This window comes from Bombina bombina, chromosome 12 (genome assembly GCF_027579735.1).
Source record: "Bombina bombina isolate aBomBom1 chromosome 12, aBomBom1.pri, whole genome shotgun sequence".
In the NCBI taxonomy this organism is placed as follows: Eukaryota; Metazoa; Chordata; class Amphibia; order Anura; family Bombinatoridae; genus Bombina; species Bombina bombina.
The window spans coordinates 154402082-154419534 of record NC_069510.1 but is presented as its reverse complement, the minus strand read 5'-3'; the positions used below and the strand labels follow the sequence as shown (position 1 = coordinate 154419534).

The window sequence follows — 17453 nt, the reverse complement described above, 5'->3', positions numbered from 1 at the left end:
TGGAATATCCCACAATCACACGTAGAATTTTTAGCAAAATGTATCAGATACTTTCTAACACACAACGATTTTGTATTTGAGGGAAAATATTACAACCAAATCCAAGGTATCGCAATGGGTACGAATATGGCCCCATCACATGCAAATGTGTATATGGACATGTGTGAGTGACAACATTTGGGGAAAACATCAATTTAAATCAAATATACACAGATATTTTAGATACATCGACCATATTATAAGGATATGGAGGGGAACGAGAGATGAAGCTGACCCATTCATACATTTTCTAAATAATAATCAATTAACCTAAGTTTCAGTAGTAAAATCACAGAAACAGAAATAGAGTTCTTAGATTTAATCCTATTTGTCGATGATGAGGGAAAAGTAGCATCCAAAAATGTTAGAAAACCTACAGATAGGAATGGTTATCTGCACGCTAGCAGTGGGCATCTACCTGCATGGAAAAATAATATCCCGGGGGGCAGTTTAGACGCATTTGCAGAAACTGCACAAAGAATGAAGATTATATTAGGGAAGCAGAAATCCTATGTGAAAGATTGAAACAGAGGGGATATAAGAATGAAATTATAGAGAAAGCAAGAAAGAAGGACCTTACATGCCCAAGGGAAAAACTATTAGTCATAAATAAAGAGAACCGGAAAAAAGGACAAAATAAAAGAAGTGAAGTTAAGTTCATAACCACCTTTAATGAAGGGTCAAAAGGAATTAGGTCTATTCTTAATAAACACTGGAATATCCTCCAAGAAGACCTCATAATGGAAGGCTTAATAGAAAAACAACCCAATATAGTGTATAGGAAAAACAGACCCTAAGACGTATCATAGCCCCCTCCAACAAGATAAAAATGAGAAAGACAAACGTGTCCAATTGGTTATCACTAAAATGTGGAACATATAAATGTGGCACAAAAGATTGCTGCATGTATCCATTAAATGATAGTACAACAGATTCAACAACAAATTGTAACAGAACAACAAAGTTTTAGGTTAAACATAGAACTACATGTAATTCCACATATGTTGTCTACCAATTAACCTGTTCATGTGGAATGATTTACATAGGGCGCACTAAAAGAAAGCTCAAAAGAAGAGTGTATGAACATCTTACTAATATCAAAAATGGTATGGAGGGACATAGTGTTTCTAATCCCTGTAAGGTTAAACACAATCATAGTAGTGAAGGTGTCAGAATCAGAGTTTGGAATATATAGATAACAAAAGAAATGATCGTTTAGTTAGGGTTAGAGAGGCAAAGACTAGATGGATATACGCATTGGGTAGTATCTCAATATTGATATAGACCTGCAAGCCTTTATGGTGTAAATCTAGCCCATTATAAGTTCAGTGAATAAGAATTACCAAGCTATATACCATAAAGGGTTAAGCTAGTATAAGATCGTTGTTAAGAATGAGAAGACAGATATAAGTAAAAATAATATATATGCGTTTATATGTAATGCATCATAAATTGTATTTTCTATTTTGCTATTCGATTGTATTTTTCATATATATAGTTTAGTGAATAATTTGTTATTTTATGTGAGGATCTACTTGGTTTTTATAAACCACAGCTGTTTTATAATGTTTTTTATTTACCGCAACTGTTTTATAATGTTGTTTATATACTGCAACTGTTTTATAATGTTTTTTATATACCGCAACTGTTTTATAATGTTTTTTATATACCGCAACTGTTTTATAATGTTTTTTATATACCGCAACTGTTTTATAATGTTTTTTATATACCGCAACTTTTTTATAATGTTTTTTATATACCGCAACTGTTTTATAATGTTTTTTATATACCGCAACTGTTTTATAATGTTTTTTATATACCGCAACTGTTTTATAATGTTGTTTATATACCGCAACTGTTTTATAATGTTTTTTATATACCGCAACTGTTTTATAATGTTTTTTATATACCGCAACTGTTTTATAATGTTTTTTATATACCGCAACTGTTTTATAATGTTTTTTATATACCGCAACTGTTTTATAATGTTTTTTTATATACCGCAACTGTTTTATAATGTTTTTTATATATCGCAACTGTTTTATAATGTTGTTTATATACCACAACTGTTTTATAATGTTTTTTATATACCGCAACTGTTTTATAATGTTTTTTATATACCGCAACTGTTTTATAATGTTTTTTATATACCGCAACTGTTTTATAATGTTTTTTATATACCGCAACTGTTTTATAATGTTTTTTATATACCGCAACTGTTTTATAATGTTTTTTTTATATATCGCAACTGTTTTATAATGTTTTTTATATACCGCAACTGTTTTATAATGTTGTTTATATACCGCAACTGTTTTATAATGTTTTTTATATATCGCAACTGTTTTATGTTTTTTTTCATATACCGCAACTGTTTTATAATGTTTTTTATATACCGCAACTGTTTTATAATGTTTTTTATATACCGCAACTGTTTTATAATGTTGTTTATATACCGCAACTGTTTTATAATGTTTTTTATATATCGCAACTGTTTTATAATGTTTTTTTTCATATACCGCAACTGTTTTATAATGTTTTTTATATACCGCAACTGTTTTATAATGTTTTTTATATACCGCAACTGTTTTATAATGTTTTTTATATACCGCAACTGTTTTATAATGTTTTTTTAATATACCGCAACTGTTTTATAATGTTTTTTATATACCGCAACTGTTTTATAATGTTTTTTATATACCGCAACTGTTGATAATGTTTTTTATATATCGTAACTCTTTTATAATGTTTTTTATATATCGTAACTGTTTTATAATTTTTTATATATATCGTAACTCTTTTATAATGTTTTTATATACCGCAACTGTTTTATAATGTTTTTTATATATCGTAAATGTTTTATGTTTTTTATATATCGTAACTCTTTTATAATGTTTTTTATATATCACAACTGTTTTATATTGTTTTTTATATATCGTAACTGTTTTATAATGTTTTTTATATATCGTAACTGTTTTATAATGTTTTTTATATCATTTTTTACGATTTTATATTATTGTTGCTAATTGGTTGAAACTTAGTAATAATATGATGAACCTGTATTATAACGGATCTCTATACAACAGAATTGTTACTGGTGAGACCTGTTACTTGGTAGGGGTGGAACTAACTAGAACCCGGTAAATTTAAACCCCTTCGGGCTTCAGTAAGTGTACATACTACAACCTGTTGAGAAAGTCTGCCGGGTGCAGAAGAAACGCGTCTAGGAACATTTTTAGCTGTCCCAGCAGTATACCCAATGCTGACTCGTTACCGGTGGTGAGCTTCAGTCTGTGGCAAGAATCCAATAGCGGTATCCACACACAACGACTGACGGCTGTCCACACTGACATCAAACGGAGGATCACAGCCGGCAGGGCTTGAGGATATAAGTGCAACATTGAGGCCTGCTTGTTTCTTTTATCGTGTAAGTGCAATATGTATTGTCAGGTGTCTGGCTGAATAAACGGGTGTTGTGAGTCACTGCTGCGCCTGTCCCCTTTTTGTATTTGTAGTGCTCTTTTGAAGACCAGGCGTCTATCATGGTTTTTGGGGAGGCAGCAGCATACGACCACGGATAGGACGGAGTGAAGTCACTACACGAAATAGCCATAAGAAACACAAACGTTGACTGTATATATTTATAAACTGGTGTTATCATCAGATAACTTTGTGTTTCTAAACCAAGATACGTTTCATCCCCTAAGAATATGTAATAAGGGGAGTTATCTTTTATTTTCTTTGGTATATATTTAATTTGTATATTTGCAATATTGCATATTAGTGGTCTATACTATACTATCTTAACCAAATCTTAAATAGCTATTTACAAGGTCCAGTCTGTTATATAGAAGCGCTGCTTTAAGTTTTGTGGTTTTACTTCATATGTATAGATGCCTTGTGCACCTGCATTTAACCCCTTACTGCCTGGAATTCCAGAATAAAACTTGCCCAAAATACAGAAGAGTTTTTAGCACTTTTGCTATCACTCCATTTAAATAGAAACGGAGCCTTATTATTATTTTTTTTATTTACGTATCAAGACTATATACTACTTAAGAATACTAAGTTACAAAAAATAACAAACACTAAATTACGGAAAATAACAAATGAAATTATCCAAAATAAAAAAGAATTACACCTAATCTAATAGCCCTATCAAAATAAAAAAAGCTCTAGCCTACAATAAACTACCAATGGCCCTTAAAAGGGCCTTTTGTGGTGCATTGCCCCAAAGATATCAGCTCTTTTACCTGTAAAAAAAACACAAAACCCCCCAACAGTAAAACCCACCACTCAACCAAACCCCCAAAATAAAAACCTAATTCTAAAAAAACCTAAGCTACCCATTGCCCTGAAAAGGGCATTTGTATGGGCATTGCCCTTTAAAGGGCATTTAGCTCTTTTACTGCCCAAACCCTAAAACAAAACAAAAAAAATCCACCCAAAAAAACCTTAAAAGCAGCTCTCGTTCTATTGGCTAATTCGATTTTTTTTAAAGGGTATAGAATAGGAATAATTTTTATTATTTTGGACAATTTCGTTTTTTTTTGTTTTTTTTAAATGTTAGGTTTTAGTGTAACTTAGGTTAGGTTTTATTTTACAGGTACAATTGTATTTATATTAACTAGGTAGCTAGTAAATAGTTAATAATTATTTACTAACTAGTCTACCTAGTTAAAATAAATACAAAGTTGCCTGTAAAATAAAAATAAACCCTAAGATAGATACAATGTAACTATTAGTTATATTGTAGCTAGCTTAGGGTTTATTTTATAGGTAAGTATTTAGTTTTAAATAGGTATTATTTAGTTAATAATTGTAAATTTAATTTAGCTCTATTTTAATTATGTTAAAGTTAGGGGGTGTTAGGGGTTAATAGTTTAATTTAGGTTGTTGCGATGTGGGGGGCTGGCGGTTTAGGGGTTATTAGGTTTATTTAGTTAATAATTGTAAATTTAATTTAGCTCTATTTTAATTATGTTAAAGTTAGGGGTTGTTAGGTTAGGGGTTAATAGTTTAAATTAGGTTGTTGCGATGTGGGGGCTGGCGGTTTAGGGGTTAATAGGTTTATTTAGTGGTAGTGATGTGGGAGGCCAGAGGTTTAGGGGTTAATAACTTTATTTAGTGGCAGAGATGTTGGGGAGTGGCATAATAGGGGTTAATAGATTTATTATAGTGGCGGCGATGTTGGGGTGTGGCGGAATAGAGGTTAATAACTTTAGTATAGTGGCGGCGATATTGGGAGCGGCAGATTAGGGGTTAATACCTTTTATTTAGGTGGCAGCAATATCGGGGGCTCTCCCCATTGATGCCTATGGGGAAAGCGTGCACAAGCACGTCAAACACAGCGCTTGTTTTTGGTGCGGTATGGAGCTCAACGCAGCCATATCGCCGGCACAAGCCTGTTTTTTTTAAAACTTCTAATGGCAGCGCTATATGGGGTTAAATAACGTCACTTTTGTTGCATTCTTTACTTTCCCTATAGCACTCAAAACTCGTAATCTAGCTGAATGATTGCTATAGACACGTGCACGCTCCTAGGCTCCTTAGCTTTAGTCTTCAGCAAAGGATACAAAGAGAGCAACATAGGGTGGCTAAAAATAAATTAAAAAAAAAATAAATTTCAAAAAATTTAAAAAATCTGATTTTTATTTAAATCAGATTCTTTTTTTATTTAAGTAGGATTCTTTTTTTATTTAAGTAGGATTCTTTTTTTATTTAAGTAGGATTCTTTTTTTATTTAAGTAGGATTCTTTTTTTTTTTAAGTAGGATTCTTTTTTTATTTAAGTAGGATTCTTTTTTTATTTAAGTAGGATTCTTTTTTTTTTTAAGTAGGATTCTTTTTTTATTTAAGTAGGATTCTTTTTTTATTTAAGTAGGATTCTTTTTTTATTTAAGTAGGATTCTTTTTTTTTTTAAGTAGGATTCTTTTTTTATTTAAGTAGGATTCTTTTTTTTTTTAAGTAGGATTCTTTTTTTATTTAAGTAGGATTCTTTTTTTATTTAAGTAGGATTCTTTTTTTATTTAAGTAGGATTCTTTTTTTATTTAAGTAGGATTCTTTTTTTTTTAAGTAGGATTCTTTTTTTATTTAAGTAGGATTCTTTTTTTTTAAGAAACATCTAACTAAATGTGGTTTATATTTAAGGTATATTATAACTCACGTGTTAGTATTCTTTTGTAATGATGTAGCAATATGCTGTCTATTCATGGCTGTAATGTTTAGGTGAATTATTTGCATTACTCCAGTCACAATCTCACGCTCAGAGGTTTCTGTCAGATTATATTTAGAAGATATTATCTCACGTTATTGGTTTTGTGAGTTTGTGTGTGCAGAGATAACCTGCGCCTTCTTCACAGCACAATGTTATAAACTAAACATACAGGGGCCGATTTAACGTGCTGAGAATATAGCAGTTTCCGCGCGTGCCGTCAGGCTCGCCAGAAGCATGAGTTTGTGTCTGCAGAGATAACCTGCGCCTTCTTCACAGCACAATGTTATAAACTAAACATACAGGGGCCGATTTAACGTGCTGAGAATATAGCAGTTTCCGCGCGTGCCGTCAGGCTCGCCAGAAGCATGAGTTTGTGTCTGCAGAGATAACCTGCGCCTTCTTCACAGCACAATGTTATAAACTAAACATACAGGGGCCGATTTAACGTGCTGAGAATATAGCAGTTTCCGCGCGTGCCGTCAGGCTCGCCAGAAGCATGAGTTTGTGTCTGCAGAAATAACCTGCGCCTTCTTCACAGCACAATGTTATAAACTAAACATACAGGGGCCGATTTAACGTGCTGAGAATATAGCAGTTTCCGCGCGTGCCGTCAGGCTCGCCAGAAGCATGAGTTTGTGTCTGCAGAAATAACCTGCGCCTTCTTCACAGCACAATGTTATAAACTAAACATACAGGGGCCGATTTAACGTGCTGAGAATATAGCAGTTTCCGCGCGTGCCGTCAGGCTCGCCAGAAGCATGAGTTTGTGTCTGCAGAAATAACCTGCGCCTTCTTCACAGCACAATGTTATAAACTAAACATACAGGGGCCGATTTAACGTGCTGAGAATATAGCAGTTTCCGCGCGTGCCGTCAGGCTCGCCAGAAGCATGAGTTTGTGTCTGCAGAAATAACCTGCGCCTTCTTCACAGCACAATGTTATAAACTAAACATACAGGGGCCGATTTAACGTGCTGAGAATATAGCAGTTTCCGCGCGTGCCGTCAGGCTCGCCAGAAGCATGAGTTTGTGTCTGCAGAGATAACCTGCGCCTTCTTCACAGCACAATGTTATAAACTAAACATACAGGGGCCGATTTAACGTGCTGAGAATATAGCAGTTTCCGCGCGTGCCGTCAGGCTCGCCAGAAGCATGAGTTTGTGTCTGCAGAGATAACCTGCGCCTTCTTCACAGCACAATGTTATAAACTAAACATACAGGGGCCGATTTAACGTGCTGAGAATATAGCAGTTTCCGCGCGTGCCGTCAGGCTCGCCAGAAGCATGAGTTTGTGTCTGCAGAAATAACCTGCGCCTTCTTCACAGCACAATGTTATAAACTAAACATACAGGGGCCGATTTAACGTGCTGAGAATATAGCAGTTTCCGCGCGTGCCGTCAGGCTCGCCAGAAGCATGAGTTTGTGTCTGCAGAAATAACCTGCGCCTTCTTCACAGCACAATGTTATAAACTAAACATACAGGGGCCGATTTAACGTGCTGAGAATATAGCAGTTTCCGCGCGTGCCGTCAGGCTCGCCAGAAGCATGAGTTTGTGTCTGCAGAAATAACCTGCGCCTTCTTCACAGCACAATGTTATAAACTAAACATACAGGGGCCGATTTAACGTGCTGAGAATATAGCAGTTTCCGCGCGTGCCGTCAGGCTCGCCAGAAGCATGAGTTTGTGTCTGCAGAGATAACCTGCGCCTTCTTCACAGCACAATGTTATAAACTAAACATACAGGGGCCGATTTAACGTGCTGAGAATATAGCAGTTTCCGCGCGTGCCGTCAGGCTCGCCAGAAGCATGAGTTTGTGTCTGCAGAGATAACCTGCGCCTTCTTCACAGCACAATGTTATAAACTAAACATACAGGGGCCGATTTAACGTGCTGAGAATATAGCAGTTTCCGCGCGTGCCGTCAGGCTCGCCAGAAGCATGAGTTTGTGTCTGCAGAAATAACCTGCGCCTTCTTCACAGCACAATGTTATAAACTAAACATACAGGGGCCGATTTAACGTGCTGAGAATATAGCAGTTTCCGCGCGTGCCGTCAGGCTCGCCAGAAGCATGAGTTTGTGTCTGCAGAAATAACCTGCGCCTTCTTCACAGCACAATGTTATAAACTAAACATACAGGGGCCGATTTAACGTGCTGAGAATATAGCAGTTTCCGCGCGTGCCGTCAGGCTCGCCAGAAGCATGAGTTTGTGTCTGCAGAAATAACCTGCGCCTTCTTCACAGCACAATGTTATAAACTAAACATACAGGGGCCGATTTAACGTGCTGAGAATATAGCAGTTTCCGCGCGTGCCGTCAGGCTCGCCAGAAGCATGAGTTTGTGTCTGCAGAAATAACCTGCGCCTTCTTCACAGCACAATGTTATAAACTAAACATACAGGGGCCGATTTAACGTGCTGAGAATATAGCAGTTTCCGCGCGTGCCGTCAGGCTCGCCAGAAGCATGAGTTTGTGTCTGCAGAGATAACCTGCGCCTTCTTCACAGCACAATGTTATAAACTAAACATACAGGGGCCGATTTAACGTGCTGAGAATATAGCAGTTTCCGCGCGTGCCGTCAGGCTCGCCAGAAGCATGAGTTTGTGTCTGCAGAGATAACCTGCGCCTTCTTCACAGCACAATGTTATAAACTAAACATACAGGGGCCGATTTAACGTGCTGAGAATATAGCAGTTTCCGCGCGTGCCGTCAGGCTCGCCAGAAGCATGAGTTTGTGTCTGCAGAAATAACCTGCGCCTTCTTCACAGCACAATGTTATAAACTAAACATACAGGGGCCGATTTAACGTGCTGAGAATATAGCAGTTTCCGCGCGTGCCGTCAGGCTCGCCAGAAGCATGAGTTTGTGTCTGCAGAAATAACCTGCGCCTTCTTCACAGCACAATGTTATAAACTAAACATACAGGGGCCGATTTAACGTGCTGAGAATATAGCAGTTTCCGCGCGTGCCGTCAGGCTCGCCAGAAGCATGAGTTTGTGTCTGCAGAAATAACCTGCGCCTTCTTCACAGCACAATTTGAAAAACTAAACATACAGGGGCCGATTTAACGTGCTGAGAATATAGCAGTTTCCGCGCGTGCCGTGAGGCTCGCCAGAAGCATGAGTTTGTGTCTGCAGAAATAACCTGCGCCTTCTTCACAGCACAATGTTATAAACTAAACATACAGGGGCCGATTTAACGTGCTGAGAATATAGCAGTTTCCGCGCGTGCCGTCAGGCTCGCCAGAAACGGGAGTTAAGAAGCAGCAGTCTTAAGACCGCTGCTCCTTAAAGGGACACTATACCCAAACATTTTCTTTCATGATTAAGGTAGAGAATACAATTTTAAACAACATTCCAATTTACTTCTATCACCTAATTTGCTTCTTTTTTTAGATATACTTTAATGAAGAAATAGCAATGCACACAGTGAACCAATCACAGGAGGCATCTATGTGCAGCTACCAATCAGCAGCTACTGAGCCTATCTAGATATGCTTTTCAGCAAAGAATATCACAAGAATGAAGCAAATTAGATGATAGAAGTAAATTAGAAAGTTGTTTATAATTGTATGCTCTTTCTAAATCATGAAAGAAAAAATTTGGGGTTTATGTCCCTTTAACTTTTCCGCCACCTCTGAGGCGGCAGACAGCAATCAGCCCAATCAGATACACCCCCTGCTAGCATCCGATTGGCCGCAAATCTACAGGGGCGGCATTGCACAAGCATTTTACTAGAAATGCTTGTGCAATGATAAATGCCGACAGCGTATGCTACAGCAGATCATGTCCGCCCGCATCATAATAAAACGTCCCCATAGAGTTGATAAATAGTCCTTTAAGGGACATAAACCCCAAAAATCTTCCTTTTTATGATTCAGACAAAGCATATGTTTTTCAAATTGACTTCTTCTATCAAATTAGCTTCATTCTCTTGGTATCCTTTGTTAAATGAGAGCAATGCACTATTGGGAGCTAGCTGAACACATTGGGCGAGACAGTGACAAGCAGCTATCTTAAAGTAGTATATTCCTCCTGCGCTTACCTAGGTATGCTTTTCAACAATGGATACCAAGAAACAAAGCAAATTAGATAATAAGTAAATTGTTCTATCTGAATCATGAACTTTACTGTCCCTGTAATGCCATTGTACACAGAATCAACTAAACGTTACAAAAAGAAGCTCAATAAATAGAAGTTTATTTGGAGTGTAATAGATCTGCACATGGACCTAAGTGTGAGGAGAGAGGGGCAAGCATTTAAACCCCCCCCCAAAAAAAAAGTAACTCAGTAGTAAGCAATAGTAATAATATATATGCTGCTCTGTATAGAGATTTTGTGGATAGATAGATGGATAGATAGATGGATGGATGAATAGATAGATGGATAGATAGATAGATAGATGGATGGATAGATAGATAGATAGATAGATAGATAGATGGATGGATAGATAGATGGATGGATAGATAGATAGATAGATAGATGGATGGATGGATGGATAGATAGATAGATGGATGGATACAGATAGATGGATACAGATAGATGGATACAGATAGATGGATACAGATAGATGGATACAGATAGATGGATACAGATAGATGGATACAGATAGATGGATACAGATAGATGGATACAGATAGATGGATACAGATATATAGATATATAGATAGATGCAGATAGATGGATACAGATAGATAGATAGATAGATAGATAGATGGATACAGATAGACAGATGGATACAGATAGATAGATAGATGCAAATAGATATATAGATAGATACAGATAGATAGATAGATAGATACAGATAGATAGATAGATAGATAGATAGATAGACATAGATACAGATATATATATATATATATATATATATATATATATATATATATATATATATATATATATAGATAGATAGATATAGATTGATAGATAGATATAGATACATACAGATAGATACAGATACATATAGAGAGATAGATAGATAGAGATATATACAGATAGATATAGATAGATACAGATATATAGAGATAGATATAGATACATACAGATAGATATAGAGATAGATACAGATAGATATATATAGATAGATAGATATAGATAGATACAGATAGATATAGAGATAGATAGAGATAGAATTAGATATAGATAGATACAGATAGATATAGATATATACCGATAGATAGATAGATACAGACAGATAGATAGATATAGATCTGTAATCTTCACTAATAAAAGGCTCCCTGCATTAGGATGGTACAAATTCTGCACACACCTATGTATAGACTGGCTGGAATGGGCCCCCACACCACTTGGGCCCCTGTACCACTACGTGTGGGGAATACGGTGGAAAGACTCAAATCCTGTGTCTGTCTATGTTGTTGGTTGAATTATTGTTTTCAGTGAATGTTAATAGAATTATCAGCCAACCAAAGTAAATCACTGCAATAAATCCATTCTTTATTTCATGGCAGTGATTGTGCTGCAAATGAACAGTGAGTGCAGAATTATGTTTCATTACTATCATGCAATACAAGCATTTGTTTCTGTTCTCTATGTTTGCACAGAGTACACACCCAGCACATTTCACTGGGAAGGGACCCCCAGTTTTGCCAGTTTCTTGGTCCCTCAGAACTTTGGTGATACATTCAACATTTCCGGATTCATCCGAACACTTAAAGCAGATGGTCTTCTGGTGCAGATCAGTAATCAGACAGTAGATTATTTCAGTGCCTATCTGCACAATGGGAAGCTACGCGTTTCCACCCTGTCTGCTAATCCTCTGGTCTTTCTGGTGAACCTCAATGATGGCAAGAAGCATATGATAAACCTATCAGTCAGGCATGGGCAAGTTACTGTCACCCATCTGCAGAAGGAGCTTGTATTGGGGCAGTTACCACCAGTGTCCGTTACGGATGGAGATATAATCCATGTTGGAGGAATTCCCCCTGGGGGTAGCTCTGAGAAATGGGGTGGATATTTTAAAGGTTGTCTTCAGGATTTGAGGTTAAACAATCATCGCTTGGAATTCTTCCCACCGAAAACAGGCGCAGAGGAAACCATATATTCTCAAGTCACACGCAACGTCACCCAGGGCTGTGTTTCTGATGACGTCTGTGAAGTGAGTATGGACAGAATTGCTGATCAAATAGATTTTATTTATCTTAATAAGTAAATAATTCTATATTTTGTAGATGTGTGTACAGGAGAATGCTGTCAGTCATCAGACTAAAACTGTAACGGATATATAATGTACTGTTTTATTTTTAGATACTATAAAATGTGTTTGTTTTCTCAGATTTAATAACAATGGATTAATAATCTATTATGTATATGTAAATTGTAAGTACATTTTCAGATGAATTGTAGTTGGATCAGATTAGAATATTTAGATATTAATCTGAGAAAATGTTCATATTACGGCAAAACTGCATATAAAGGAGGCTTCTGTAAGCCTTACAAACTGAACAAATAGATCCAAAAGTGGTTGTTTTAAAAGAGGGCACAGCACATGAAATTAAATTGAAAGGCTAAAAAAATACAATAAAAATGTATTATTAAAACTAGTTTGAGTCCCCTAGGCACACCCAATAGTCAGCTGTGCATCATATGGGTCTGTCCCAAAGCAGAATTCTAAAATCAGATCAAATAAAGAAAAGGTGCCTCACAGCATCATATCTCTTGGAAAGGAAATAAAATAAATTATTGTTCACACTCACAAAGGCTAAGCACCTCCTGTGCGTTATGAGCAGGCTGGGGTATTTGCAGTTAACTGCTCCAGGATATATATTGCAGGAGATTATTGTATGGTTTATCTGCACACACATCCATAGAGAACCTGAACTACCAGTATATTACACTCGAGCAGAGGACTCTGGGTAATGATATGCAAATGAGATACACAATGCTCAAATATTACAAAAATAGTTCACAGCAAAGCTTCACATAAATTAAGTTAATCAGATAAAAAACAAATGCGTTTCTCAGCTGTAAAATGTACAGCTGTTTCATCCGGTTGTGCATATCGCAATTATAAATGACACCACATACAAAAACAGCAAGATATGATAACGTATAACAACACGTATGACATGATTGTCTTTTATGCATTATATTTGCAGAGCAGCCCTTGCAGGAACAATGGTACCTGCTCTGTAACATGGAATGATTATGTCTGCAGCTGTCCTGCTAACTTTACCGGAAGAATGTGCGAGGAGCTGGTATGGTGTGAGCGCAGACCGTGCCCGGCAGAAACAACTTGTCAAGATGTTCCTGATGGATATGTGTGTAAGGGGATTATTCTTAAGAGATGTTTGTTGTTCTTTTCGGTAATGTTACATTAACCTTATGTGTTTACCAATTCCAACTCAGTGCCCTAGATTCATAGATGTTCTTGAAGTTTCTGAGGGACCTCATTGTAAAGGCGAGATCATCTTTGAAATTTATTAAGAGTCCACTCACCGATCTTTTGCTTAGTTTTGTTGGTGGACTTTCCTGCCATTAAAATCTAAATTGCGTAAGGTGCCTGATACATACCTCGCAGACGAACAAGAACCGCTACAAATGTGGAAAAACTATCATTAAAACACTATACTTAGAAAACATGCTTGTAAAATGTTTATTATTGTAAAATATTTAGCAACGGTAGTGAAGTCTCACTGGATAGAACAAAAGGTGTTTGAAGAGTCTGGCCATGGGCAATCTGAGATTCTGTAGGGGTGTGGTCAGGATTTTTAACCTACACTTAGGCCGAGCATTCATAAAGACTCGATTGCCTCCCAGTCATATCCTGCTAATTCATATCTGAGTGTCTCATTTTTATTTCTCCTTTAAAGGGACATGAAACCCCCAAAAATTATTTCATGATTCAGATAGAGCATTCAATTTAAAACAATTTTCCAATTTACAACTATTATCTATTTGTTTCATTCTCTTGGTATCCTTTGCTGAAGGAACAGCATTGCACTGGCAGCAAGCTGAACACATCTAGTTAGCCAATAACAAGAGACGAATGTGTGCAGGCGCCAATAACTAGCTAGCTCCCACTAGTGTAGGTTATGTGTATATTCATTTTCACCAATAGATACCAAAAGAATGAAGCACATTTGAAAATAGAAGTGATTTTAAAAGTGTCGGAAAATGACACGCTCTATCTGATTCTTGTACATTTAAATCAAACTTTCCTATCCCTTTAACTGTTTTCATTTTTTTCCTCTCAAGATATTAACTTTGTGAACAGTTTTTATTTATTCTAGGCCATTTTGAAGTGATATTTTTCGTTCAGCAATGTGCTATAGTTTCAGGCACATGTTTTTGTAAATTTGTAATAAAAAAATAAAATAGTGATCTAACACTTAGAATGTGTAAATTTGATTTACAACAATAATAGAACTGCCATAATGCAGACGCTGAAAGCAGATAGATTAATATCCAACCACTAATACAACATATAGAACCTGACGCGCTTCGCGTCTACAAGATGCTTACTCACAGAATAACGGAGCCAGTTGGCTGATGAATCTTTATTTTGAACTATTTTATGAGCTTATTGCATAAACATGAGTAGCCGTTTAAAAGCCAGAATATACAATTGTATTGTCAGTGTAGACTGTATTGAAGAAGTGTCAATATCTAGATTTTTGTGAAAAGCTAATTATTTGAAGAAATTGGAGTGGTAGGGAATTTAATACTATAAATAGACTTGTCAATAGCTATGGAAATGTTTCATATTATGGCGTTAATACCGGAAATGTAGACCTGCAAGGATTTAATGCAATGGCAACACTAACAGCAAAGATCAAAGGGATCTTTAGATTATACTCTCCGTACTGGGTCTTAAATAATGTATAATGTTAGACTCTGGGCTCGATTTATCAAGCTAATTGCTGCCCGCCACAGGCGAGTTGAGCGGACAGGGGCAAATATGTACGCCCCTGTCCGCTCAACTCGCCTGTGGTGGGCAGCAATTAGCTGCCGGAATTCAGCATTGCACATGAGCGCTATTTTGCACTCGGATGCAACACCACCCCCCTGCCAGCGCACAGCCAATCACGAGCGGGTAGGAGCTGTCAATCTCCCTGCTCAGATGAGACCAGGGTGGTGAAAATTCTCCACCTAAGAGGTGGAGAAAAGGTTATGTAGCAGCGGTTTGATGACGGCTGCTCGATAAATGCTGACTGCAAGATCTCTTGTGTCTGATGCCCGCTGCTTGATAAATACTGACTGCAAGATCTCTTGTGTCTGATGCCCGCTGCTTGATAAATACTGACTCCAGGTTCTCTTGTGTCTGATGACTGCTGCTTGATAAATACTGACTGCAGGTTCTCTTGTGTCTGATGAGTCTGCTTGATAAATGCTGACTGCAGGTTCTCTTGGGTCTGGTGACCGCTGCTTGATAAATACTGACTGCAGGTTCTCTTGTATCTGATGACCACTGCTTGATAAATACTGACTGCAGGTTCTCTTGTGTCTGATGAATCTGCTTGATAAATACTGACTGTAGGTTCTCTTATGTCTGATGAGTCTGCTTGATAAATACTGACTGCAGGTTCTCTTGTGTCTGATGACCGCTGCTTAATAAATACTGACTGCAGGTTCTCTTGTGTCTGATGACCGCTGCTTGATAAATACTGACTGCAGGTTCTCTTGTGTCTGATGACCGCTGCTTGATAAATACTGACTGCAGGTTCTCTTGTGTCTGATGACGGCTGCTTGATAAATACTGACTGCAGGTTCTCTTGTGTCTGATGACCGCTGCTTGATAAATACTGACTGCAGGTTCTCTTGTGTCTGATTACAGCTGCTTGATAAATACTGACTGCAGGTTCTCTTGTGTCTGATGAGTCTGCTTGATAAATACTGACTGCAGGTTCTCTTGTGTCTGATTACAGCTGCTTGATAAATACTGACTGTAGGTTCTCTTATGTCTGGTGACTGCTGTTTGATAAATACTGACTGCAGGTTCTCTTGTGTCTGATGAGCACTGCTTGATAAACACTGACTGCAGGTTCTCTTGTGTCTGATGACCGCTGCTTGATAAACACTGACTGCAGGTTCTCTTGTGTCTGATGACCACTGCCTGATAAATACTGACTGCAGGTTCTCTTGTGTCTGATGACCGCTGTTTGATAAATACTGACTGCAGGTTCTCTTGTGTCTGATGACCGCTGCTTGATAAATACTGACTGCAGGTTCTCTTGTGTCTGATGACCGCTGCTTGATAAATACTGACTGCAGGTTCTCTTGTGTCTGATGACCGCTGCTTGATAAGTCCTGACTGCAGGTTCTCTTGTGTCTGACTGCTGCTTGATAAATACTGACTGCAGGATCTCTTGTGTCTGATGACCACTGCTTGATAAATACTGACTGCAGGATCTCTTGTATCTGATGACCGCTGCTTGATAAATACTGACTGCAGGTTCTCTTGTGTCTGATGACCGCTGCTTGATAAATACTGACTGTAGGTTCTCTTGTGTCTGATGACCGCTGCTTGATAAATACTGACTGCAGGTTCTCTTGTCTCTGATGACTGCGGCTTGATAAATACTGACTGCAGGTTCTCTTGTGTCTGATGAGTCTGCTTGTTAAATACTGACTGCAGGTTCTCTTGTGTCTGATGAGTCTGCTTGATAAATACTGACTGCAGGTTCTCTTGTGTCTGATTACAGCTGCTTGATAAATACTGACTGCAGGTTCTCTTGTGTCTGATTACAGCTGCTTGATAAATACTGACTGTAGGTTCTCTTATGTCTGATAAATCTACTTGATAAACACTGACTGCAGGTTCTCTTGTGTCTGATGACCGCTGCTTGATAAACACTGACTGCAGGTTCTCTTGTGTCTGATGACTGCTGTTTGATAAATACTGACTGAAGGTTCTCTTGTGTCTGATGACCGCTGCTTGATAAGTCCTGACTGCATGTTCTCTTGTGTCTGACTGCTGCTTGATAAATACTGACTGCAGGATCTCTTGTGTCTGATGACCACTGCTTGATAAATACTGACTGCAGGTTCTCTTGTGTCTGATGACCGCTGCTTGATAAATACTGACTGTAGGTTCTCTTGTGTCTGATGACCGCTGCTTGATAAATACTGACTGCAGGTTCTCTTGTCTCTGATGACTGCGGCTTGATAAATACTGACTGCAGGTTCTCTTGTGTCTGATGACCACTGCTTGATAAATACTGACTGCAGGTTCTCTTGTGTCTGA

The 17453-nt window shown here is 37.5% G+C and overlaps 1 protein-coding gene across 1 annotated transcript in view; it reads left to right on the top strand.

Moving 5' to 3' along the window:
* Window positions 1-17453, top strand: part of CRB2 (crumbs cell polarity complex component 2) — a 275022-nt gene that overhangs the window by 156805 nt on the left and 100764 nt on the right. Inside the window, exons 8-9 of the mRNA XM_053695489.1 lie at window positions 11812-12365; window positions 13366-13531. Of these exons, the coding sequence (XP_053551464.1) occupies window positions 11812-12365; window positions 13366-13531 (720 nt within the window). The remainder of the gene's footprint in view (window positions 1-11811; window positions 12366-13365; window positions 13532-17453) is intronic.